Source organism: Girardinichthys multiradiatus, chromosome 11, assembly GCF_021462225.1.
Source record: "Girardinichthys multiradiatus isolate DD_20200921_A chromosome 11, DD_fGirMul_XY1, whole genome shotgun sequence".
Classification (NCBI taxonomy): Eukaryota; Metazoa; Chordata; class Actinopteri; order Cyprinodontiformes; family Goodeidae; genus Girardinichthys; species Girardinichthys multiradiatus.
In genome coordinates this window covers 24972170-24999851 of record NC_061804.1, presented here as the reverse complement: position 1 = coordinate 24999851, position 27682 = coordinate 24972170, and the positions used below count along the sequence as shown (strand labels likewise).

General features: G+C 38.3%; 1 protein-coding gene across 1 annotated transcript; it reads right to left on the bottom strand.

Annotated features, from left to right (window-relative positions):
• Positions 1–46: 46 nt before the first annotated feature.
• On the bottom strand, positions 47–27276 carry pitpnab (phosphatidylinositol transfer protein, alpha b). Its single transcript, XM_047380036.1, has 12 exons — positions 26942–27276; positions 16976–17006; positions 12212–12357; positions 10808–10899; positions 10059–10066; positions 9683–9757; positions 8014–8097; positions 7830–7907; positions 6462–6572; positions 6032–6154; positions 3843–3924; positions 47–3703 (listed from the first exon to the last, which is right to left on the bottom strand). Exons 1-11 carry the CDS (start codon positions 26956–26958, stop codon positions 3877–3879), a joined length of 813 nt encoding a protein of 270 aa, XP_047235992.1. The 5' UTR covers positions 26959–27276; the 3' UTR covers positions 47–3703; positions 3843–3876.
• Between the last annotated feature and the right edge of the window lie 406 nt (positions 27277–27682).

Genomic DNA, 27682 nt, shown 5'->3' with positions numbered 1-27682 from the left:
TACTTCAGGTCAACAAAGCACAAAATAACCCACATCACGCCTTCAGTTTGTATAGTCGTTTTGATTCTTTAATAATTTCTTTACGTCTCTGATGTACAGTAGTGTTATTAGAGAATAAGATGACAAAAAGGCACAAATTCACAATAAAAGAAAAATATAGGAGACAAGTTAACTGGAGTGAGAGAAAAAGAGAGACAGAAAGATTTAAAACAGTTTGGGATTATGGGACCATTTGGTTTCTTCATACTCCAATTATAAATCAAGGAATCTAAAAAGAGATATATGAGATTGTCTCTGTTAAAATATGTTCTCTCATAACTTTTGTGTCTTCAAGCTCTTAAAATCACCCTTCTCTCAGTATCTGGTTGCAAACCACATTCCTCATTATGCTACTTCTGCACTTCCGTTGAAGGGCATGTAGGATTACCACCCTTCATGGCCAACAACAGGTACGTAACAATCCGACAATCTGGCACAAAGGATCCACTTCGACACCATCAGCTGGTGATGTGGCTCAATGTACTGACCCAAGCTTCTGTTATCTTTACCTTTTCAGCGAGAGAAAAGAGTGTAATCCAGAGACTGACAATAGAGGTACTACAACATTCAGAACAAAAATATATATTTAAACACTGTCCTGCCAGTGAAACGTTGTCCCCTCTGAGGGTTTGATTTGAGGACAGTGAACAGTGACATTTGTTTCACTTCAAATGTCCTCTTCTGAATATGAACAACTCCTAGCTATTGCTAAATTTTAATATGTAAAAATTATATATTTTTTTAAATAGATACATTATACATTGTACTTTGCAACTACCTACCCACACTAAATTTTAGCAACCACAACTCTACATCTTATCCTTCAATTGTTTCTGCAGGAGTCAATGAGGATGTTCCACGGTGGATCGAAAGAGGGGTTCTCAGTTTGCAGGGATGCTGCACACTTGGCAGGACAGTCTCATCCATATATATATATCTGTGTTCATCTACATTAATTTATTAACTATTTACAAAGTTAGTACACACAGTACATCCACAAATCTCCATGATTCAGTTGACAGACCCAGACAGAGCGGGGTGATTGAAGGACAGACGTGGAGCGGGGCTGGCCATCCATGGTCTCTTCAAAGGGGAGGTAAAAACAATGGGATGCAGTTATAGGCTGCCAAAAGTGCCACAATTCAATGCATCAAAAATATGTTAAATAAAACATTTGTACATTTAATTTAAATATAACTCATTCATTAAAGACAAAAAATAAATGTATCTATAATGAATGAAAAATTATAACAAATAATTAAAACACAAATGTGAAAATATTTACTTAAAATGTGCATTCATTATGTTAAAAGGATGCCTAAATATTTCAGTATTTAATCCTGTGTTGCAGGTTGTCATGAATTTATTTTATCTGCCAACCTACACCTATCAATGCAAGTGGGTGGGGCTAACACTGCCATAGACAAAGTGATTGGTCTGTAGTTGAGTTGTGAGTACACAATTAATTCAGTAATTTAGTCATTTAATAAATTTGTTTATGAAACTGTTTAATAACGATATTTTTATTTCTTTAATGTATTTTTTAACATTTTATTTAAATTCTCACAAATGTAAATATTTATTCATGAAATTATTTCTTTATTGAATTGTGGCACTTTTTTCCATTGATAGTGAGGTCAGTGACTTAGTACATCATACAGCACTGTGAGAAAGGAAAAAAGACTTCTAACATTATAAAAGAAGATTTTATAAAGTCTAAATTATAATAGCTGCTCTCTTCATTGATTTAAGTTCACATTATTTGTTCAATTGCCCAAAGGGTCAGTTCAGTTTTAGGGTTCACTGTGAAATAAACAAAGCAAAACTTAAAGGTTGAATTTGTCTGGAGAAAGTAAACTGACAAGAAATCTGTTTTCTTGTATGACTGAAATCTTACTGGAAAACATGTCGATTTTATGACTAAATTAAGTCAAAAACGACATTGTGATGACTTATCTGAACTTCTTAAAAGTTTCCTCATAAACACAATTTCTATAACAGAGAGATCGGTCAACCCCTGTAAAATGCCAAGTTAAAACAATAAAAACTGCTCCGGCTGTTTTAAAAACAACCTATAACTGTTCTTAAGGTGGTTTATTTCTAATAAATTCCAATGAAAAGCCCTAAATAGAACTTTTTCTAGATTTATTTTTTTGCAAATAAATATTTACATAGTCTCCAAATAGAGGTCCAGAATTGAGCTTTTGAATTCGTTGGACATAAAGTTCCAAAAATAAATATTTAGTATTTTATTGTGATTAAAATTGATTAAAATCTGTAGCACTATTTAATATTGTTGGGTAAAACATCATCTTCCGCATGCAAGGCATGGATTGTTTTTGTGGCAGTTTTTTGTAGCGATCCAAATATAAATAATCTAAGGACCAGTACCATTTATTGGCTCCTCTATATGATCTCTTACATGCTCTCCTGTTAAAATACATGGATTAATTAAGTAAATTAAATCCATAAACAAAGAAAAAGAAAAGTAAATTATAACAACAGACACAAAAGAGACGATATAACAGGGAAAACAATGCTGTTGAGCGAGCTGTTCCTTACTTCTTCAACCAATCATTCATCAGCTCTCTGCAAATTGTCACATCACTAATCATCACTCATTCACTCAGATGCACATACCAAAAAAAAAAAATGAAGAGCATTGAAAGGAGCAATGAGAAAACACTCTATTGAAAGACTGACACATTAAAACCAGCATTTAACTAATTTTCTGTTGAGCTCTTTAGCTCCTGACATTCAGTCCAGGCTCTGCTTCACAACAGGAACAAACAAAGGACTAAAACAGGTTTGTCACCACAAAAAAGGCGACCAACGTGTCATGATAGTTATTGCTTTTGCTGGATAATACCATTTATCCACTGGAAATGACACTGCAAGAAAAAATAAGTCACTGTCGAAAAATTAAAAAAACAGTCCTCGACTCATTTATGGCTGTTTTAATTTACTGTAAGTATCCAGTTGCACCGTGGTTATGTGCATCTTTTCGGACTATTTCTATCTAAATATTCATAGATTTAGACATAATCTTTCAATCACTGCATGTTCATCCAGACCTAGAAATGATGTGTTTGAAGAAAAACATGGCTGGAAACTTTGGTGACCTGTCAATGCTCTATAGAAACGCACACCTGCACACAACACAAGCGTGCACACACACAACCTCACAAAGCAGCAGAAAAAAACTAACAAATGCTTTGATGTAGGAAGGTAGGTACAGGTGAAAAATCCTTTCTGGCTGGTTAGAGGAACACAGCAGACTACAGTACACTATATAGATGTGCCACTGGGATATCTTAAATAGAATATGTCCTAAATTACAGAGATGAATGACAGTATTCTCACTATTCTCTGTATTTTAGAACAAATCTGAGACAAAAAGACACAGAGTGATTGACAATATCAGTAATGGTGCTACCGGGGGCCTTAAAAAAACTGAATTAGCGGATGAAAACTACAAAAAATAAGACAAATGGGACCCAAGGAAGGACAGACGAAGTAGAGGAGATCAGTTGAAAACTGGGAGTGTACTGGGTCCAGGTCCCTAAAGACCAAAATGTACTGCAGGGAGTAGGATTTGGACCATCCAGACAGATGTATCAGTTGAGACAAAAGGAGGAGTGAATCCGCTGGTTTCAGGTCTAATCTGGAAGGTAAGGGAGAGACAGGTGAGAGAAAAATCAAAGCAAAGTCTAAAACCATAAAGAAAAGAAGATAAAAACAGCCCGTATTAAGCACGCTGATGGACGTGCCTACACATCCATTTCCATTGCAGATTTACTTACCTGATGAGCGGCAGCATTTACGTCTAACACAGTTTCAGTCCTCTAGAGCCACCATTCCTTTCACAGGATCCTTCACTCTCATCTGACAAGAATCCAAAATGACATTTACGCTCGTTAGAGATACACTGAGAAATCGTTGAGTGAAGGGTGTAGGGCGATTTTATGCTAGACTAATCCTAATCTGTGTTCGGCTGTTCAAGAATCAGATCTTTTTCTGATCTGTGAATGCGTTTTATCCTAAGCGGTACCAGGTCGTGTTAACAACAACACTCGCCACTTTTAAACAGAGAGACTTCAGCAGATAACAGGAAGGCTTTGTTGCTCCCAGGGTTTCTCAGTAAGCTAATTTTAATTATTTAAAAAAAAAAAAGAAGCTTTTTAAGACTGGGCTGCATGGTGGCACAGTTGGTAGCACTGTTGCCTTGCAGCAAGAAGGTCCTGGGTTCAATTCCCAGCCAGGGGTCTTTCTGCATGGAGTTTGCATGTTCTCCCCGTGCATGCGTGGGTTCTCACCAGGTACTCCGGCTTCCTCCCACAGTCCAAAGACATGCCTGTTAGGTTAATTGGTCACTCTAAATTGCCCTTAGGTGTATGAATGAGTGTGTGCATGGATGTATGTGTGTTGCCCCGCGATGGACTGGTGACCTGTCCAGGGTGTACCCTGCCTCTCGCCCATAGATTGCTGGAGATAGGTACCAGCTCCCCCGCGACCCACTATGGAATAAGCGGTAGAAAATGACTGACTGATGACTGACTTTTTAAGACTATTGTGATATAAATTTAAGACCTATGTGAGGTCTGAAAAAAAAATCGTAATTTACTTAACTTATATATGACTTAATTGATAACCTACAAAAGTTAAATATAACTTTCTAAACTTTGATTCAGGACAATAAAGCATCTGGCATCAGACATATAACAAACACCCTCCAGCAGTATATAGTAAGCCTATAATTAATATATACTTTACCATGAGGGAGGGGCTGGTAGGAGATAATGTCACAAGAACATTTGGATTTCAATTGCCTAAAAGTACAAAAAGCTAGTTTGTAAAAAAAAAAACCTCAGGAGATGAATTTTTTTTCAACAGTGCTATTTGCTTCCCTGCATCGTGAGCTTTTAGTTTTGTAACAGCATAATTATAACTGAGTAACATAGCCATAACTAGATATCACAAAATAAATAATTACTTATAGTGCATTTCCTCAAAAAACATTACCTACAAATTTAAGACTAAATGTAATATAGGACCTTGTTAAGAACAAGTGGGCAACAGTAAGATTATTAAATTCTGGACATTTCAGGATTGTGAAATGATTTCCTGCAGAAAACCTGTATCTGCTCCATCATTTGGAGCTTTTTATCATTGTCTGTCATGTCTGAATTTGGAAATGTTGGCAGTCTTTTGAAAAAAGCTAATCAACATGATGCTAAAAACACTTTAAAATGTTACTTCTCTAATCATGTTTTTTTTTTATAATTTAAACTGATAAAGGATCCTTCACCACAGAAATGCTTGTGTATGGATATGATAAATGCATGAACAATTTCAAAATCTAACACATTTAATAGTAAATCAGGGCTTTTCCTCCTTAATGTTAAGTTAGACATAGCCGCTGTTTGTTTTGAATGGATCTTGTAGAAAATCAATAGACAGCTTGTGTTATAATACACTTCTATATTTTGATGAGTGCAAAAAAAGGTTTGTTAGCTATAGTCTGCCTTGGAAAGGAGTAAATAAAATTTGGTTTTAGTTGGGTTCTATCTCTATAAAGGCTTCTGTCCCTTAACCTGGAGGATTTTATTGGATTTGCAGATTGCCAGAGTAGCAGAGAGAGATAGCTCAAAAACCTCACGCTGAAAAAACTAATTCTATTAGTTTTTTCAGCGTGAAAACTAAAGACTTTCTGTCTTTAGTTGTGATAACAGTTCAATTAGAGTAGAAAGAATAGTTTAAATATGGTTATTTCTTGTTTCTAAAGATAAATGGGAATAGGCAAAAATTGACATCGGCAGTTCAGACCTCACAAATTCTCAGATCATTCTGCATATCTAATGTTGGTCCAGTGATCTTTATCTGTAGATCCTTCAACAGCCGTCTTTGGGTTGAAACTGTGGGTTATTAGAAATTAGTTTCATAGCAGTCTCTGTAAGAGATTTGTCAGTATGCACTTTTTGTTTTGGCTTACTTCATCTAGCTCCCTACGAGTCTCCTCCTCCATGCGCCGAATATCATCCATGTTCAGTTCAATCCACTTGTCAATCCAGCAAAACAGTTGCCGGTGGAAATTTGTGAACAAGCGCTTCTCTTGCTGTAAGACAACAAAGAACAAGATGAACTATCCTATCCTTGTGGCCCAGGGATAATAGATGTTTATTTCCCTAGAGACTATTAATGGATAGAAGAAGCAGTATAATTATTATTTACGTTTTATTATCACAACTCAAGGCAGTATTGCTGTATTGCCAACATGTACAACTATTCTCAACACATTAAAAAAAGAAAATGATCTAGGAAGATCAGTTAAAATACTTATTATGTCCTGACTTGACCACTATCCTCTACAAAAACCAAAAAGCATAATAACGCCGTGAAAAAACCCCCAACAGTAGACAAACCTTCTGAATAAAGTTCTCCACTTTATTCTGCAGACCCCACCACTTGAATTTGACAGTGACCAGTTTGTAGGCACACATGTGTGGGCAGTCTTTCTTGTTAGGAAGCTCCTTCTGCATGTAGACAGAAACAATAACATTAGTGCTTTCATGAGCAACAAAGACCATACTGATACACTTATGGACTCAGATTTGATGTTTTAAACCAATTAAATCTGTAGCAGAAATGTAATTAGGCCTAAGATGAGGACCTGAGTCAGTTAAGCTATTAGACGTCTGGCTGTTTACCAAAATCAAGGCACACCAAGGCTTCAAAGGTTTCTGTTTCCAAGACACAAAAACTTTCTGAACCTCTTTTTTAAAGTTGTTTTAAAGAGAAAGAGTCAGAGTAACTGGAGTTTCTTCTAGCTTTAGGGAGCCTTTGGTGTGTTTTGTTTGTACTTGGAAGTCATATTTTCTAAATTTTAAAGTCTGAAATACAGCAACAATGCCATTTGATGTTGCAATTTTGCCTTTAAAGTTGGAATTTTCCAAGCGGCCTCATGTTTAGGATCCAACATGGCGGTCATGGATTCAAACATAGTAAAAGTTGCATGTGGAAACTGTTGCAGGACTTTCTGTCTTTAAACATAGCTGCAGGTATGAAAACATCAGGACAAAATGTTAGCTCAGGGAACACTCACTAGACAACAGAATGTATCAGTGAGAGAGAGGAGAGAGGTGTTTTTCATTTGGCAAGTTAACAGAGAAGAGGTCATATGGGTGTTTTACAGAAGCATCAAATGTGTCATAGCCTAACAACAAAATCACAAATTGAAGAAAAGAGGAACACTGATGGACAGTAACATAGAAGGAGAAGTGGAAAACAAAATGTATGACTCAGTTAAGTAAGTATTAACCTTTAGATTGCAGAGTGGAGCAAAACATGGAAGCATTCGTATTACTTGAAAGATTAACAAGGACTCTGCAGGATTAACCATCAGCTGCTTCACATGATGTGAAAACCAAGTATTAGTCAAACCACCACAGAGAGCAAAACCAAATAAACTAAAATGAAAAGCTCTATTGTTTTGAAACCCAAAATTTTAGTCAGTCAGTCAGTGATTTTCTACTGCTTCTTCCATAGTGGGTCGTGGGGAAGCTGGTACCTATCTCCAGCAGTCTATGGGTGGGAATTTTAATGTAAAATGTAAAAATAATGTAAAAAAAAAAAAGTAATAAGAAATGTTGCATTGAATGTTTAAATGATATGTTTTTTCATCAGCATATGGTCGTGTGCCTTGCCCCCACACCATCAGCGCCACGCCCACATTGAATGTTTAAATGAAAATATAAACAAAAGCATTAGGGTTTCATTACGGTATTATTTACCTTCCAGTCTGGTCCTAGAGGCCCTCGTCCTGTCTTTGCTGACTTGAACTTGCAAGGATCCTCCTCTGGCTTGTAGTCCTAATGTGAGAAACCAGAACAAACAAGATGTATGAAGGGGCATATAACAATACAAACAGAAGCTGCATACATCATCTCAGTAGTGAAAATGTGCTGACTGATTTACCTTTGGCTCCACCTGGCTTCTTTCTGCAATATCAATATAGACTACATCCACCTTTTTCCAGGTTTCTGCATCCAAACCATGGACCTAAAACACAGCCACAGAGCAAAGCTAGAAAAACTTAATTTCTACAAAGTCAAATAACACACAAGATTTTTTATGTTACGTATTTTATATAAGCCTTAAGCTTAAACACTGTTTCCACTGTTTTAGATGAAATAAATTAATTATTATTACTATAAATATGAATAATTAACAATTAAATTAAGGTTTACCACATAAATGAGACAGAAATCCAAAAATTGACAAATTATGGATTGTATTATGATGGTAAAATAACAACCTTCAATGTGTTTTATTAGGATTTTAAGTAATAGACAAACACAAAGTAGTTAATAGATGCGATGTGGGAGGAAAACGATAAATTACTTTCAGTTTATTTTTATGAAACTCTGAAAATTGTGCATGCATTTGTATTCAGCCCCCTTTACTCAGATATCAAGTGCAACAATTTGCCTTTAAGTCACATAATAACTAAATGGAGTCCATCTGTGAGAAACAGCTGGTTTGTGAAGGCCTCTGGTACTTTGGTTTGTTAGAGGACATTAGTGAAGAAAAAGCTTTGCGAAGGCCAAAAGAACAAACCAGACAGCTCAGGGAGAATGTCCTGGAGAAGTTTAAAATATAGTTTTGTTATAAAACAAAAATCGTACAGGACGCAGAGCTGACCAACATATCTGTCTGGCGGTAAACTCACAACAATTCATAGGTGTTATTGTGCTTACAATTATTAGAGTTGGATGGTGAACAGAAGAGAAGAAGAAAGGAGAGAGCAGTGAAAGTATTCACGAAAGAGCAAAACAGGACAAGAATAAGACTTTAGTTGTAACAGCAGCCCCACTGCATGATTTTAATAAAACATTTCCTAATAATGCTAGATATTTATCATAAGTCCTCTCTGGTCAGGAGAACATAACATCAGTGGTTGGTGTACCTGATACACTCATTGATCACAAACTATTGATTTCAGCTGATCCTTCCATGACTCCTTAATAAAGATGACCGACAATCGCACAGCATAAACCTGCTGTACGTGCTTCTAAAGACTTGAGGTGCAGGCTTACCTTCCTGCAGGGCAACAACCCAAAACAGACCATGTGAGCTAGAATGGACTGGTTTAGATCAAGGCATATTTATGTTAGAATGGCCCAGTCAAAGTCAGGACCTGAGTATTAAGTAGTAGGATTTGATAGCTGATGGTTACAGATGCTACTCTTCCAAACTGACTGAGCAAGACATACCTTGCAAAGAACTGGCAAAAAAATCCATTTCTAAACATACCCTAAAAATATGCAGGCCTTATTGCAGTGAAAAGTGGTTTTACACAGTACTAACTGATGAGTGCTTAAATACAAATACAACCCCACACATATTAGATTTATATTTTATTTTATTTTATAAGATATTTTGAAAACCATATATCCTTTTTTTCCACTTCCCACTTTATGCACTTTGTGTTGCTCTATCACAAAAAACCCCTGTTAAACCACATGGACTTTTATGGTTGCAATGTGACAAAAAGTGAAAACATTCCCTCTTTCATATTTAAATTCAAGCTAGTGTTCAGACTAACATAGATACATTCCCACAACCTATTATATTATCCACTAACATTTTCCTGGTGTCCCATGTCAGGTTTGTGCCATGTCTCGATCTTGATCAGGAAGTTATCTTTCATGTACTCATTCTGCAGAGAAAACAGAGACAACCCTGAGTGTGGGGAGTAGAGTACTTTGAAAGAATCACATAAAAATCGATAAAAGGTTCAGCTGACATGGATTGGTATCTTGCACTCATTCACCAACACTCAACTACTCAAACACGCAGTAACAGTGTATTGCTATCCCTGCTGCAGTGTCACTAAAAAATATCACATTTCTTTCTCAGCTTTCAGGTGAAGCACCTTCTCCTTTGCGCCAATGTTTAGTGTGTCCTTTGTGTTGATTTCTGAATTTGAAAAAGAAAACACAAACAAAGAAAATACTCACAGTGATAACTGCAGAGCCAGGTGAAGAAAAGCACAGGCCCAAACACAGAAACACATGGTTAATAACAGCAAAGAACATCTGAGACAGTTATTAGAATTTGCAGGATTTGGCATTCTCAAAATGACATGAGAACAGTGTTTGGGCATACAGAGTCACTTTGTGCCTTTGAATGTGTTTGTGTGACAGATGGCGGCCTGGCAGCTGGCAGTGTGTACGGGTGGCGGGATCTTTGCCTGAACTGCTCAACTGATTGCACGGCTCCTCTCACAGGACATGTAAATTATTCAACTACTCCTTGAAGAACCAGAGGCTCAAGGAAAGAAGAGACAGGTCCAGAGTATAAAAGCACTTTTTACCTAAAGTAATTTATGTTTTTTGAAGATTACAATGAAGAAACCACCACTCTTTCCTTTAGTTGACAAAGATCTCGCACTAAAACCATCTGAATGTTCTCACGTGTACACTAGACCATATAAGGCGTAACTGTTATTATGAGTACTTTGGCAGAGAAGTTAACTCCCTGCTAAAGGAACCTGTTCGCAACGTATTCCCAGAAGGGATTTGGAACGTCCAAGATCTGATCCAAAAGAGCATCATAATTAAAAACCATTAGGCTCAAATGTAGCTGCTAAAAGCCAAGATAAGGTTAATGTAATTACAAGACAAAACAGGATTTTGCTGAGCTTTAAAGTATCTTAGTGTGTATGTAGTTTCGTGCGCTCCTCCACAGTGTGTATTTGTATACATACCTGTACGACAATAAGGGTATGCGTTCCAGGCTTTCTCGTGGATGTTGAGAGCTGAAGACGGAGCCAACATTCTGACAAACGATGGCACTTTACTGCAGGATAATAAAGGCAACAGAAAACAAACTAAATGATTTTAATTGTTGAAGCTAGTGATTTAAAAGATGTTGAGTTAACATGTTAGATACAGTGCCTTGCAAAAATATTCAGGCCAACTTTCCCATTTTGTTAGGGTAAAACCATCAGAAGAAGTCCAAGTAGCAAGGAAGAAGATGCTCTTGTCAGATGAGACCAAAACATGCAAAACACTGTGTGGTGGAAAACTTACATTTCACATCAACCTGAACAAACCACCTACACTCTGAAACATGGGGGCGGCAGCATCATGCTGTGGGGATGGGTTTCTTCAGCTGGGACAACTAACCTGCTCAGTGGGATGGGGACATGGACAGAGCTAAGTACAGGTCAAGCCAGCGGGAAAACCTGTCAGAAACTGTAAAGACTTGACACTAGGGCAGAGGTTCATCATTCACCAGGACAACAACCCTAAACATAAAGCCAGAGCTACAGTCAAATGATTTTGATTAAAACATGTGTGTGAAAACAAGTGTTAGAATGGCCCAGTCAAAGTCCAGACCAGAGTCCAATTGAGAAACAGTGGCGAGAATTGAATATGTATATTTACTGATCTCCATCTAATCTCTCTCCACCTCAGGCGTAAATGGTGGCTCTAACAAGTATTGAGTGAAAGGGGCTGAATAAAATAACATGACATTTTTTTCCTACTTGTATTTATAAAACATAAATGTAAAGCATGCATTCCTTCCACTTCACAACGCTCAACTTTGTTCTGGTCTATCACTTAAAATCCCAATAAAATACATTGAAGTTTGTGGTTCTAAACTGACAAAATGTGTTATAGAGACATGAATACGTTTGTAAGGCATTGCTCTAGTACAAGGCTTAGTTGGTAACTAGAAAAGAGTGCAAACTATGCTAACATGCAATTACACAAAAGTGCATTGCACCACCATTAATAAAAGTAAGTAACACAATTAGTTTAACAAGAGTTACTGCAAAAACTTAAATCATATAAAGCAGATTTACAGATCCAAGCTGCAAAAAGCACAGACAACAAGAGAAGGTCCGTAGTTCTGCTTGGCTTGGTTATTTGTCTTTATTTCTTTAAAACTAATATATTTTTGCTTTGTATCATCAGAATCTGAATATTTTCACTGATACACAGTTGCACATTTATTTTATTTTTTATTATTATTTCTGTTGAAAAAAGTGCAAAAGGTATAAATGGCTATAAAGACAGAGTGAGGTCTGAAGTAATAAAATGAGGAAGCCCTTCTTTGTGGGCTCTCTGACATGTTCTGACTTACCTCCTGTTAAAATGCTTACCTCTGCAAATGGTAAATTTTGTGTGTGTATTGCCCCTTCTCTCCATCCTTCTCATAGGGTTCATTTTTTAGCACCTCCACTCCTTCACCTCCGCCCGTCTCATTCTTACTTGCTTCGGCCACAGAGTACAGCTGGCCGACCTGGTACTGAAAAACACAGAATAATGGATTGGGCTGTTAATGAAAATGAAAGTTGAAATAAAATCTATTATCACAGGCGTGCTCAGTAATCTATGCTGATGATGCTGTGCTATTTGATTTAATGTAAATACATTGTTTTATTTCTTTTATTTTTATTCCATGCATTTAAACATTATGTAAGGTGAGCTATTTCATATACTCTTGCAACTAAGTGTATTAAGATATCACAAACTATGTTTCTCCTCAATTTACCATCTTAACAGTTTGTGTACAAGTGATTTAAAAATAGAAAACAATGGTTTCTTTCATTTCTTAATCAACTCTAATCCATCATATAACTTATGCAAATCTGAGCCTGAGCACAATTAGAGTACAGCAAGTATGGACCAAAAGCTGAATTACTCTATTGTTTCCAGAAGCAAAGGGTATAGTTATTCAATGTAGGATACTGGGAAAAAAATGAAAATGATGACAGATTTTAAACTTAGAATTAAGAGGTCTGAGTTTCAATGTGTTGACATACATTTTTAGCCATGCCTTTATTTACAGGTACACTTTAAAGGATAATCTTCTGTTTTTTCACTGAGCAATTTCATTGAATTGTGAAACTAAGATAAGGTATATCCAATAATATTTGTGAATCTGTGGCTAGACCTTTGCTTGATGTTTGACTGATAGTTGAGGACTGATCTTCTCTGTCCAATCTGACTGAGCTTGAACTTTAGCACAAAGAAGAATAGGTGAATATTTCAGTCTCTAGATGTGCAAAGCTGATAGATAATACCCCGAAAGACTTCCAGCTTTAATTTATTCAAAAATTGGTTCAGTTGATTATTTACTAAAGACTGCTGAATACAAATGCCTGCCTCAGTTTTCAGAATTTAACTGTTCAATAATTCTGAAATCCATCCAATTTTTCTTCCACTTCAATGTGATGCTCTGCTGTTATGGTTTATTACACAAAATCAAAAGAAATACTACAGCCCCTTTTCCATTGCTTGTGGAAAGCCCTGGGCGCGTTTCGATACACATTTACCCGGGTGATTTCACTTTCAAAATGGAGTTTTAATATGTTTTAAGCGAGAAAGTAGACCTCAAAACCCTGTAAAGTTTGACATTTTAAGTTATTGTTGGCATTAATTATGAATTGTTCAGTAAGAAAAAACATTTTCAAGCAGTACAGATGATCAAACTGATCTAACTGAAAATGTATTTGTACATAAAAAATACACATTTCCCTAAGATTGTGTTTTCATGTAAATCTAACTTAGTGGGGTGTGAACTCTTTATTATTTTCCCATTTTCCACAAAATAATAATAAGAATAAGTGTGTTAATCAGTGTTTAGTAGTTATTGTAAATGAATCATGCAGTTGTAAAGCAACAACTCTGTCCAGATGCAGGTTGGTATAAAATAAAATGTAAAATTTTGATTTAAATTTTTTTCCTGCTAATGGATCCAGTGAAACTTTAGGAATAATGGAAGGAATTAATCAACTGTATAACTGTAAAGCTGGTCATTGTCTACTATTATTTATCAGTTGAAACAGAAAAAATATTTATTAGTTAAGAGTCTTTTAAAGGGAGTAAAAACATAATGCCATCTGCTGGACTGAAGGTGTAGTAATGTTTTCTTCACAACTTCTGCATACATCATTAGGCTGATTTCTGAGCAATGCAAACCGAAGGCACCCAAATCCCCACGATTCCTTTTTTAAAACAAATCCTGGTGCTTTAAATCCCAGGGCTTTTGGTGAAAAAGGGCTAATTTAAGTTTGAGTCTTCACAAGCTAACAACAGAACATGTCCAGTGTCCCTGTGTCCTTTTGATATGAACTTGTGCTCTTGGAATTTGGCAAATATGTGCTGAGCTAACAGATAGCTCAATCTCATATCAGGAATGTTTTTCTAAACAGTTCTAAATGTAGTTTTTACAAATATTTTCTTGTCTTCTTGAGTGTGTCGCTGCCAACCCAGTGTACACAAACAATGAAGTTGGTTTGTTATTATTACTATTATTTATCTAATTAACTGTTTATTTTTTAAATATGTATTGTTTTTTATTGATTTTGATGGTGGGAAAATGCAATAACAATGCAATCACAGTAGATGGACAAGATTGCACGGATAAATAAGACTTCTGAATTTCTAAATTCAAGGCCTGTAGAAACAGCAACACTTTGATTATACCAGCCTGGTCAGAGATAATTTGTCATGGCTGTGTGGGATCAGTTAAAGTTCAGCAATGCCAAACTGTTTTATTCCCACACAAATATATTTGTGTGGGAATAACCACACAAAAACCACACAAGGTTTCACCATATGTCTTTCACAAGCAAAACAACCACACTGAACATTAAGACATAGAAGTACATTTAAATCAAACTGCGTTGTGGGCAAAAGCCGAGAGATTGAACTAATGATAGAATGAATAAAGAGATTGGGTAGTCAGCAACTTTCATAGCTTTTTCTTAGTGGCAAATAACAGGAGACAACTGTTTTCAAGAGTCACTGAGTAGCAAAATAAAGGCAAAGACCTTCTAGAAGTATGTGATGGAAGGACAGGGAGGAAAAGAGATGAAATATGTTCCTTAAATGTCCTCGGGATGTGTTAATCACAGATGAACAAAACTTTTCTATAGTATCTGATAATAAAAAAGATCAGAGAAACAATGTTTTGATATGATTTAAGTAAATATAGCAGATCTTTAAAATGCACAAGAATCAACACCAATTTGCAAACACAAAAAGAAAAAGATGTTTAAGTAAAGGTAAATTGTTCCAATGTGACTTAGGATAATAACAATAAAAATTTTTTAATACATGTCCTTATTTATTTACCTTTATGGAAACATTAAGCAACAATAACCTGTATTAATGTTTATAAATCAGTCTCATAATCTTTCAAAATATATCTGAATAGTAAATTATTTTGTGTTACACTGATAATTTTTTTTAAATGATGAAAATATGAGGATTTCTGCATATTACTCAGAACTTAAGATTTATTTAGTATCTACATTAACAATAATACTTCAATAAATTATTTTAAGAAGACTCAACTAGAGCTAGTAACTGGATAAAATTTGTCAGTCTCTCAGAAGCCGTAAATAAAGAAGTGAGCTTACTTCTAAATTCTAAAACCTACTTAAATCTAAGAAGGTACAGTAAAGAAAACAAAGAATCGGAACAAGCCTTGATGCGTCGGGTTCTAGCACCAGAACCACCACAATAGAACAGGAAAAAAGCACCTTATTTGGGCAGAAATTGGGATGTTTTACTACAGGTGTTCGGTTCTGATCCCCTGTCTTTCAACTTGGCTGTTGGGGGTAACTCAGCTCAAGCAGCTGCTCATTGGCCAGAAGTTCACTCAGAGACCGGCAGCCTGTTCTGGCCCAGGTCATGAGTTGGTTAATCCAATCTTTGGATTCCTGACAAAGAAAAATGCTTGTAAAGAAAAGAAAAATAAGTGACCCTGAGGACACGTTTAAATAAAAATAGTGTAATTGTGGACAACTTAACACAAAAGTAGACAAACGGAGTGTAACATAGCATAACATAAGTATAATACAAACAATGAACAAATAAAATCATAATCAGAAAGTTTGATTAGTCCTCACTGACCCAGTTAGGCAAGGCTTCTTAGTTTTCAGTTTGTATTCTTAGTTTCAGAAGTCAGTTCACCAAGAGTACGGTCTTCCAAGGAAGAGTCGTAACAAAGGGCTTGCTCAACCAATACAAGTAGACTGGTGGTAAGGTAAGCTGTACTTTTTCTAAAACACTCCCTTCAGACATCAGAGAGACTTCTCTAATTTCCAAAAATATCAACAATCTATCACTGGTTAATAAAAGAACAAATATAATAGTAAGATAATTCATCTTACTAAACCTTTTCTTCTGTCCCATTTCTGTGGAACCTAAACAGGTGCTGTCCTACATTCACACTGCTCCATTAACCTTTATATGATAATAAATGTTTTTAGAAAATGTAAGAAACTCAGCTATATGATGACAAATACAGCAATGAGTGAGCCTAAATGACAATATGAGATAGTTGTAGCCATCTCGGATTTGGAAATTCACATGTTGTGGACACTCTAGCCTGAGACTACAGTGTGTTTGAGCAAACTTTGTCAGACTAAAGTTTCATATTTTGTCTGCCTAAAATGAATGTTTTTGTACTACTATATCAAGCGCTCAACTTAAAGCAGCATACAGGGGTGGATGAACATGTGATGTCATGGAAGTAGTTTCAGATAACTCATCTGCGATGCAGGCCTCAAAAGAGAAGAGCAAACTGGTGAACATATTAAGGCCTAGACAGATGGACAGAATGAGAGAGAGATGGAGCAGGAACGATAATGTGCGGTTGGATTTAAAAAATCTTTCTGAAAGGACCAGCTTTCAGGGTTCATTAATATTTTTCATGTCACAAACCAGAGTCAAATTTCCAGAGTGATGGATGTATGGATGGATGGATGTATGGATGGATGGATGGATGGATGTATGGATGGATGGATGGATGGATGGATGAATGGATGGATGGATGGACGGACAAACCAATTAGCTAGCAAGGTCGGCTGACTCTGACACCCACAGACGGAAGTGTATTGAGCTAAACTTACCTCTTCCACAGAGATGGGAAGAATCACTCGACTGCAAGAGAAGAAAGTAAAAAGAACTTACTTTAATAGGGATTTAAAAACAGCTTTTCTCAAAAACAGACATAACATTCAAGTAAGCCATAAAACAAACGTCAGTGTGGTTCTGTTTGGATAAGGTACAGAAACATTGAACAGCTTTAGTCAGATCCACTTCCTTCTGGACTGGATAAAATATTTAGCCTCATTAGAAACAAGTTGAATCATACAAACTACTTTATTACAATTATTGACCTGAAACTTTTACTCAAAAACTGAGGAAAAAATAGTTCTATTATGGATCCAAACTGAATAAAAGCAATACATTGCAGGGTTTCCTCCAGGACTTGTTTAAATCGTGGCTGTGGGCTGCCGGGGCGGGGTACGTATCTGAAACATTTTGCATTTATGTAAAAGTTATATTAATTAACTACATTACTGTCATTCAAATGCATATGTCCGTCCAAGTTTCTTGGAGCCCAAAGAAAGCATGCGCGAGAGGTACATTGGTTGACCCGGCTGGAGCAAGACGCACCGGAATGGACCAGAAAATTGGAGTTGTTCCGTAATTTGACGTAGTAGAACGACGGAGAGTGGGTCCGTCGACGTTTGTTGTAGTCACGGAGAATGTGGGACCATTCTCATTAATTAACAGAACAACGGAGTTGCTCCGTCGGTCGGAACGGAACAGAGCAGGAACGGATGATGTGGATTTCTTTCGCCTCCTTCTACGAACAAACTAGCAGTTTCGCGGGCAGGAAGGAGACAGCGATGTTTGGGTTTTCAAATAAGACTCAATTTTAAGGTTTCATGATATTTAAATTTCAAACTCTGATTATGGTTAGTATAAGTGCGTACATAAAAAAATCAACATAACCCATATATACGTAGCGGAAACCCTGCATTGATTACATAAATCGAGCTTATCTCCGCTTTGCAGGGAACATTGAGAATATTCCTTTCTAAAGCAAAATAAAGGTCAAAATACATAAAAAATGTATTGAGTCATATGTGCATCTTAGTATGTTTTAATTTGATTTCTAACTTTGGTAATTTTCTAAATATTTATGCTAATGTTTTAGAGCTCGTCTAGCAGAACTCAATAAAACATCCTTTGTGCTGCTGTTATTTAGCTTTTTACGATATGCCGGAAATGATCTAAACCTCAGCACTGTTTATTAAAGAGCATGAGAAAGGTTGCTGGCTAACAAATGATCTCAAAAGTTGCAGGTTGCCAACAAAATGATGATGTTGCTCTTAAGCAAATGTCCTGTTGGCTAAGAATAATGCATGAAAATCTTTTATTTTTATGCACAAATAATGAAGCAGCAATATTACCAAAGAAGTGACTATGAAAGACATTGGTAAAGAATTGACACATCTGCAAACAAATCACAATGTTAGCTGCAGCATTTCCTTGAGAAGAATGATGTATTTGGGTTTGTTTAAGGATAAATTGTTGAGCTAAGCTAATAATGAACAGGTTACTTAATTCAGTTTCTGTTACAACATAAAGGTCCTTTTCAATTTCCAAGTTGGGATGCACTGATTTCAGTTTCAGATTGACAAATCTGAAATGCAAAATATCAGCTGCCACTTAAACAGGTGACATAGGTCCATTTTACTTTAAGAATGATGAATACCCCTGTCACACTGTTGTACACTTCTCAAAAAAAATAAAGGGAACACTTAAACAACACAATATAACTCCAAGTAAATCAAACTTCTGTGAAATCAAACTGTCCACTTAGGAAGCAACACTGATTGACAATTAATTTCACATGCTGTTGTGCAAATGAAATAGACAACAGGGGGAAATCTTTGGTGATTAGCAAGACACACTCAATAAAGGAGTGGTTCTGCAGGTGGGGACCACAGACCACTTCTCAGTAACTATGCTTTCTGGCTGAGGTTTTGGTCACTTTTGAATGTTGGTGGTGCTTTCACACTCGTGGTAGCATGAGACGGACTCTACAACCCACACAAGTGGCTCAGGTAGTGCAGCTCATCCAGGATGGCACATCAATGCAAGCTGTGGCAAGAAGATTTGCTGTGTCTGTCAGCGTAGTGTCCAGAGCCTGGAGGCGCTACCAGGAGACAGGCCAGTACACCAGAAGACGTGGAGGAGGCCGTAGGAGGGCAACAACCCAGCAGCAGGACCGCTACCTCCGCCTTTGTGCAAGGAGGAACAGGAGGAGCACTGCCAGAGCCCTGCAAAATGACCTCCAGCAGGCCACAAATGTGTCTGCACAAACGGTTAGAAACCGACTCCATGAGGATGGTATGAGGGCCCGACGTCCACAAATGGGGGTTGTGCTCACAGCCCAACACCATGCAAGACGCTTGGCATTTGCCAGAGAACACCAGGATTGGCAAATTCGCCACTGGTGCCCTGTGCTCTTTGCAGATGAAAGCAGGTTCACACTGAGCACATGTGACAGACGTGACAGAGTCTGGAGACACCATGGAGAGCGATCGGCTGCCTGCAACATCCTTCAGCATGACCGGTTTGGCAGTGGGTCAGTAATGGTGTGGGGTGGCATTTCTTGGGAGGGCCGCACAGCCCTCCATGTGCTCACCAGAGGTAGTCTGACTCCCATTAGGTACGGAGATGAGATTCTCAGACCCCTTGTGAGACCATATGCCGTGTGGTTGGCCCTGGGTTCCTCCTATTGCAGGACAATGCTAGACCTAATGTGGCTGGAGTGTGTCAGCAGTTCCTGCAAGATGAAGACATTGAAGCTATGGACAGGCTATGGACCGTTCCCCAGACCTGAATCCGATTGAGGACATCTGGGACATCATGTCTCGCTCCATCCACCAACGTCACGTTGCACCACAGACTGTCCAGGAGTTGGCGGATACTTTAGTCCAGGTCTGGGAGGAGATCCCTCAGGAGACCATCCACCGTCTCATCAGGAGCATGCCCAGGTGTTGTAGGGAGGTCATACAGGCACGTGGAGGCCACACAATACTGAGCCTCATTTTGACTTGTTTTAAGGACATTACATCAAAGTTGGATCAGCCTATAGTGTGTTTTTCCACTTTAATTTTGTGTGTGACTCCAAATCCAAGCCTCCATTGGTTAATAAATTTGATTTCCATTGATGATTTTTGTGTGATTTTGTTGTCAGCACATTCAACTTTCTACAGAACAAAGTATTCAATGAGAATATTTCATTAATTCAGATCTAGGATGTGTTATTTGAGTGTTTCCATTATTTTTTTGAGCAGTGTATATCTGCCTCGCATAATAGTGTGTGAATATATGGCTCTTTAAATGCAACATTTTCCAGCATTGCCTTTCTATACTGTCCAAACTGTTTTGAAATTTGTGGAAATCCTTGCATACATTGTAGCAATGGCCCAGTAATACTATGTCTTTTTCTAATGCAATGCTCCACTGACGTTTTATCAGCAGTAAAGAGTCCCTCACCTCTGCATGCTGAATGCAGGTGCAGGTGCAGACTGCACCGAATAATCAGGAATGCAGAGAGAATAATCAGGGCTGACCTTCCCTCCATCCAGGACTTATACAGGTCTAGGGTCAGGAAAAGAGCTGCTAAAATCTCTGCAGACCCCACACACCCTGCACATAAACTGTTCAGAGCTTTACCTTCAGACCGCCGCTACAGAGCACTGTTCACTAAAACCAGCCACCACAGAGACAGTTTCTTCCCCCAGGCTGTTTTTCTGTTGAACATTCAATAGAGTACAAAACAACAGCATACGGATGTTGCAAATGCACCTTTTTATTTATATATGTGTATATTGTACATTGTAAATACAGGGGTTGGACAATGAAACTGAAACACCTGTCATTTTAGTGTGGGAGGTTTCATGGCTAAATTGGACCAGCCTGGTAACCAGTCTTCATTGATTGCACATTGCACCAGTAAGAGCAGAGTGTGAAGGTTCAATTAGCAGGGTAAGAGCACAGTTTTGCTCAAAATATTGAAATGCACACAACATTATGGGTGACATACCAGAGTTCAAAAGAGGACAAATTGTTGGTGCACATCTTGCTGGCGCATCTGTGACCAAGACAGCAAGTCTTTGTGATGTATCAAGAGCCACGGTATCCAGGGTAATGTCAGCATACCACCAAGAAGGACGAACCACATCCAACAGGATTAACTGTGGACGCAAGAGGAAGCTGTCTGAAAGGGATGTTCGAGTGCTAACCCGGATTGAATCCAATAAACATAAAACCACGGCTGCCCAAATCACGGCAGAATAAAATGTGCACCTCAACTCTCCTGTTTCCACCAGAACTGTCCGTCAGGAGCTCCACAGGGTCAATATACACGGCCAGGCTGCTATACCCAAACCTTTGGTCACTCATGCCAATGCCAAACATCGGTTTCAATGGTGCAAGGAGCACAAATCTTGGGCTGTGGACAATGTGAAACATGTATTGTTCTCTGATGAGTCCACCTTTACTGTTTTCCCCACATCCGGGAGAGTTACGGTGTGGAGAAGCCCCAAAGAAGCGTACCACCCAGACTGTTGCATGCCCAGAGTGAAGCATGGGGGTGGATCAGTGATGGTTTGGGCTGCCATATCATGACATTCCCTTGGCTCAATACTTGTGCTAGATGGGCACTGCCAAGGACTACCGAACCATTCTTGAGGACCATGTGCATCCAGTGGTTCAAACATTGTAACCTGAAGGTGGTGCCATGTATCAGGATGACAATGCACCAAAACACAAAGCAAGACTGGTGAAAGATTGGTTTGATGAACATGAAAGTGAAGTTGAACTTCTCCCATGGCCTGCACAGTCACCAGATCTAAATATTATTGAGCCACTTTGGGGTGTTTTGGAGGAGCGAGTCAGGAAATGTTTTCCTCCACCAGTATCACGTAGTGACCTGACCACTATCCTGCAAGAAGAATGGCTTAAAATCCCTCTGACCACTGTGCAGGACTTGTATCTGTCATTCCCAAGACGAATTGACGCTGTATTGGCCACAAAAGGAGGCCCTACAACATACTAATAAATTATTGTGGTCTAAAACCAGGTGTTTCATTTTCATTGTCCAAACCCTGTATGTATATTCTGTAATGCAAAAACAAACCAAAGAGCAAAGTGTACTGGAGCCAAATTCCTTGTTTGTATGTACGAACTTGGCAATAAAGCTGATTCTGATTCTGAATGCCTGAAGTGGCTGACATGGCAGGGAAGTTGACCCTATCTTTTGAATAAAAGAGGCTAATAGTTATTGGAACATTTGGGGGCTTCGTAATTTGTGTAAAGCTCATTGAACTTTTATCTTCTAAGAACATGGAAGTTGAAAGATGGTGACGTTATCACAAGTAAGATAAAAGTGAGTAGAGTAACAATGTAGAAAAGGAATGCCACTTTCTCTATACTAATACATGCACACACCCTCAAAATATATATACTCCTATTGGACTGTAAATACTTTTTAAGCTGTGCTTCAAAATACAAAAAAATAAATAAATAAATTACTGGACTAAAAGCAAAAGGCCATTTATTTAAAGATTGTATTAAATCTTCACAGGCTGTTCATCAGGTAATCAAATGTTTGAGACCATTAGCATCAAAAAGTTCAAAGTTGTGCATAAATATGGCTTTCATATAATTTTTTGTCAGTCATTCTCATCGTCCTGACTCCTGATGGCAAAGGCAAAAAGGCTTTCACTCTTTGAAAGTGGCAAGATTGTTGAGATGAACAAGAAAAGTCTCTTGCAACACAAGCCTATAGACACCCTTCGTGAAGCCATCTTCACAAATTGCTGTTAAATAAGAAAACATAACTCACAGCAACACACTGTCAGGGATCAATGTCTAGCATAGTAGTCTACACTTTTACGTCTAAAGACAATGAAACATGGATACATGTGCAGATATTTAAATTCAGACACCACATCTGAGCTTTTTACTGCAATTCACAATGTTGCCACAGTTTAAACACACAGCTCTACTTCCCTCCTCTGACCTGTCTATGTCTCATACCACTTAATGCACATGTACAGTATGCAGCTTTGTTGATTGTTTCACGAGCATGTGAAGTATGCCCAAATTCCCATAATCCTGCACCCACCTGCTGCTAAATCTAATCTGGGTCCAACATAGGCGCACACTGGGAGGCCATATGCTGCTGCGGTTTACAACTGTGCACGCCAAAATATTTTGCTGTTCTTTCTTAAAAGATGCACTTATTAAAACACCTTTACAAAGTAGCAGTTTTGAAACTGAAACAACAGAATTTAATCTTAAATGTAAAACAAGAACTGGACGCTTTTTATTCCTGCCTTTGGAGGTCTACTTGGTGCAAAGATATTGAAGGATCATGTGTCTTTCTGTGGCTTCAGGAAACAAGCACCCCTCCTGCATTGCTCATCTTATATGTTGTTGCAGCTTCTTTCTCTTTTTAGTCTCCTCCCTCTTTCAGCCTCTGTATCATTTGCTTTATTACTTTATTTTGTGCAAGGAGGATCGTTTATTATTGTATGAGTAACAAAAGCACATGGGAAATAAGGAAATGTAAGGGGATTTAGGTTAGTGTCAGGTACAGTTCACAGGGTCAAAAAAGCGCCTGCAAGACATAATTCCTGACCTCCATGATGGTTTTGTATTATAGTGGGTCCACAAGTCTTTTCCTTTCGTGTTGACAGTGTGTAAAAGCTTTCAGCCTTTAATTGTAACTGATTTAATTAATTTCCAGGCTTACTGCAGAGAGCCTAACACTCTCCCTAATCATTTCAGATCTTTGGCCATGCCATCACTCTGATCTGCAACTTTTGCGGATATTTATTGATTGAATACATGCGATAGGAAAGGAACAGAATAATTGTAGGTGATTGCCCTACAACTCATGCAACAGTACTCACACCAATTCAACTTTTTCAGATTTTCCCACAAATTTTAATGGATTTCATGAGAGAGAACACAAAGTAGTGAATAGGTTATCCATAGAAAGATAGTAAAAGATCCCTGTGCATTTGTATTAAATTGCAGTGCAACCATTGGCTCTTTGCCTTCAGAAATCACCAACTTGATAGATTCAGTTCACATGTTCATAATTTAATCTCAGTATAAATCCAACTGCTCTGAGAAGGACTCGTGAACATACCAGACAAATCAGGGATATAGTTCTGAGGAAGTTTAAAGTAGGTCTAGGTTATAAAACAATATATTGAGTTTTAAGATCTCGAGGAGTACTGTTCAAATTAAAAACAGTATGACACAACTGTAAATCTGCCAAGAAATGGCTGTCCGTCTACTTACGACCAGGCAAGTAGAGCATTAATCAGAGAAGCAGCAAAGAGGACCATGGTAACTCTGAAGGAGCTGCAGAGATCCACAGCTCAGATGGTAGAATCTAATGACAGGAGAACTATTTGTAGTGCACTCCACAAAACTGGTCTTTATTGAAGAGAGGTAAGAGGAAAGACATTGATAAATCAAAGCTATAAGAAGTCCAATTTTCAGTTTTCCACAAGGACAGTAAAGCAAACATGTGGAAGAAGCTGATCTGGTCAGATGAAACCAAAATAAAACTTGCATGTCTTCGTGCAAAACACTGTGTGTGGCAGAACATTAAGACATCACCGTGAACAAGACATCCCCACTGTGAAACATGGTGATGGAATCCTCATGCTGTGGGGAAGTTGTTGTTAAGGCTGGGCGAAAACCGAAAAATTACAGACACCGAAATTTACGACAATAACCGATGTCATTTTGCCCATGTTGGTAATTTCGGTATTCAAAAAAATTAAAAGAAAATTTGTTTTTGTCGGCTATGCTCATGTCCCTTTATCTGCTACGTTATGTGTACAGTCTGTAGTCATGTGACTAGTTATGTGAGTCACTGTGTCATTGTGTCTGCGACAAGAAGTAAAAGAGTCGGTGACATTGAGAAAACGGAGGAAATTTCAAATATTGAAGCGGCAGTAGAGCTGGTCGAGGGGGGAGAGGAGCAGCTCATTCCCAAAGAAAGTGGGTTCAGCAAGGACGATGTTGAACAAAACACTGCGGCGACAAGGTTTGGCTCAGGAAGTGGAGGGAGTTTGCAGTTGTGGGTCCAGTTGGTAGTAGTTTGGTTAGTGTTACCGTTCATCTATCGTTACCGAGGTGAACTGCTCAATATATCATGATATTCATTTTAGGCCATATCGCCCAGCCCTATAATGAATGGAGCTATTTACAGGGAAGTACTAGAAGGAAAGCGGTTAAAGGCTGAAGTAGAGGTTCATGCGGGGTATTGACCCTAAACATCCAGTCAGAGCTACAATGGAATGGTTTAGACAATAGTACACTATACTGCCAAAAGTGTTTGTCTGTTGCATGAACTTTGACAACATCCTATTTTTAATCTATAAGGTCCAATTTGTTGATGGAACCACTGCTGCCAGCAATAGTGTATTTAAATAGGTTTAGGAGTGTGTTTATAGTTAGATGAGAAAAACAGAATTGCAGCCTTTGTTCTAATTGAACCCAAAGGTGTTCAAGAAGGTTGAGGTCAGGACTCTGTGCAGGCCAGTCAAGTTTCTGCAAACCAAACTTTATACACCACCAGTCATTGTAACACCAGAATTCATTGATTTTGTGGTGTGACCCAATACGTTTGGCATTGAGTGTATATTCATGTTGTTAGATTGGCCCAGTCAAAGTCCAGACTCAAATACAAATGAGAATCTGTGTAAAGACTTGACACTTCAGACTGACCTTGAACTATAATTCAAAGAAAAATGAGCAAGGATTTTCGCCTTTATTGACTATGGAGGGCTAAAAACAAAACCACATCACTCTTTTCACATTTTTATTTGTAAAAAATATTAAACCATGTGCTGTATATGTCCTTCATTTCAAAGTTATGCACTTTGTGTTGGTCAACCAAAGGCACAATACAACACTTTGTGGTTGTAAAAGGACAAAATGTGAAAAGGTTCAAGGAGCATCAATAGTCCCCACAAACGGTAAGCCAATTGGAACTGGTATTTTCTAGGGTGGTGTTCAGAAAGTAGCTTTGACATTGCCAGTGGAAAAAAAAATATTGTTTTAAATATATTATTTAGAAGAAGATATTGTATATTAAGGTAATCAGAGGATTTTTTTTTTTTACAGTTGGCATAATAGATTTATTGTACTAAAAACAATACATATTTTAAATCGGATGTCTTCAGTGATTATTGTTATCTGAGTATTTTAATTTCAATCCCAATAAGATCTCACTTTGCAAGGATTTCATCCATCTTGCCCTTCTGATTCTGTGCAAAGGCCTTACTCTGTTCTCCCATGAAGAACACAAAGTCCTTGTGGAAAAAAACATTGTGTCAAAACAATACTAAACAAAGCAATAAATGTCCTTCCTCTTTGCAGGCACACATTAATATGCCACTACCTCCCTTAGGCCCAGCATCTGACACAAACCTCGCCATTTGCCCTTTATGCCACTTCCTCTATACCTGCCCACCCCGCACTTCATCCGCTCTAAGCGTCCCTCCACCCCGGACCATCCAACACCTTCTCCATTCCTCCAGAGCTAAACGCCGGAATGCTCCATCGCTCGTTTCACCTTCACCAGAGCGCATCAATAACATGGCCACAGTGGCGCAGGCACCGCGCAGCGCGGCAGAGCACGGCACGGAGCGGCTTATGCCAGCCATTTCTGCCTCAGCACCAGCATCCGTCATTTTAGCAAAACGGGCAGAGAGAATTAGAGCTAGAACTTGTGATGAGGGATGTGAAGGACACCGGCTGCTGATGCAACTGCAGCCGCCGCTGTTTTATCTGTCAGTTGACTCTGCCTGATGGAGGGAATCTGATCATGGACATAAAGTCCTCTGGATCTCGACATCCTTCTCTCTTAATTCCTCTCCCGGGCTGCTGGCCACAATGTCAGCTCTGCGAAACCGCATCAACGCTCTGTCACGCAAACACGCACACTCACACTATTCCATGCACACGCTGTTACTTACTATTCCTTTATCAGCATTTTTATGCTATTTCAGCGGTGCAGTGGACCTTTATCCTAGACAGGCGCCGCTCCCAAACGGATCCAGAAACAGGGTATTATTCCTCCCTCCGTTTTTATAGTCGCCTTTATTTATCCGCTCAAATCTCTCCCACCTCTCTCCCCCCGTCTCTATGTCATTCTACCTCCACAGTCGCTTATTTTCTTTAGATACACTTCCTGATCGGGGCCGCGGCGCGGCGTTGCTGCTGCTCTGTTGCTGCTGCGCGCAGATAACTGAAAAAAGGGCCTGCGTGTGGAAAAGAGCGCACACTGAAAACGACGGTTCACCCGGAGAGTGGTCTGAGGTGCACCCACGCAGCCCACAGGTGATAAATTAAATGGCTGCACAAAAACATTTGAAATTTATATAAAGAAAATATTTTCTTTAGTTAGATGGAATTAATGACATTAGCAAACAAATAAACGAGCAATAAGAAAGAAAGAGGAAAAAAGAACGCGTTTTATTTGTGTTTTGATTATTTCTGAGGTGTGCCAATTTATGTGTTCGTTTTCGCTAGAGAGGTGTTGCCATATTACTCCGTTCCTTTGTGTTCTGCTCTTTATATTTGGATTTATTTCTCTCAGTTAAGTGTTACTTGTCCCACCTTGGTAAGAAGTCTCTTTTTGTCTGTGTTAATTACTCACCCTCGCTACTTTTCTTCTGCCTCAGCTGTTCCACACAATCCCCTGATTAACTCCCATG

Excerpts from the sequence above, each read along its gene's own strand:
- pitpnab (XM_047380036.1), bottom strand. Across the intron at positions 8,098-9,682 it reads ACATGGGACACCAGGAAAAT|GTCCATGGTTTGGATGCAGA; the intron begins GTTAGTGGATAA and ends GCTGTGTTTTAG. Across the intron at positions 6,573-7,829 it reads CTCTAGGACCAGACTGGAAG|AAGGAGCTTCCTAACAAGAA; the intron begins GTAAATAATACC and ends GTCTACATGCAG.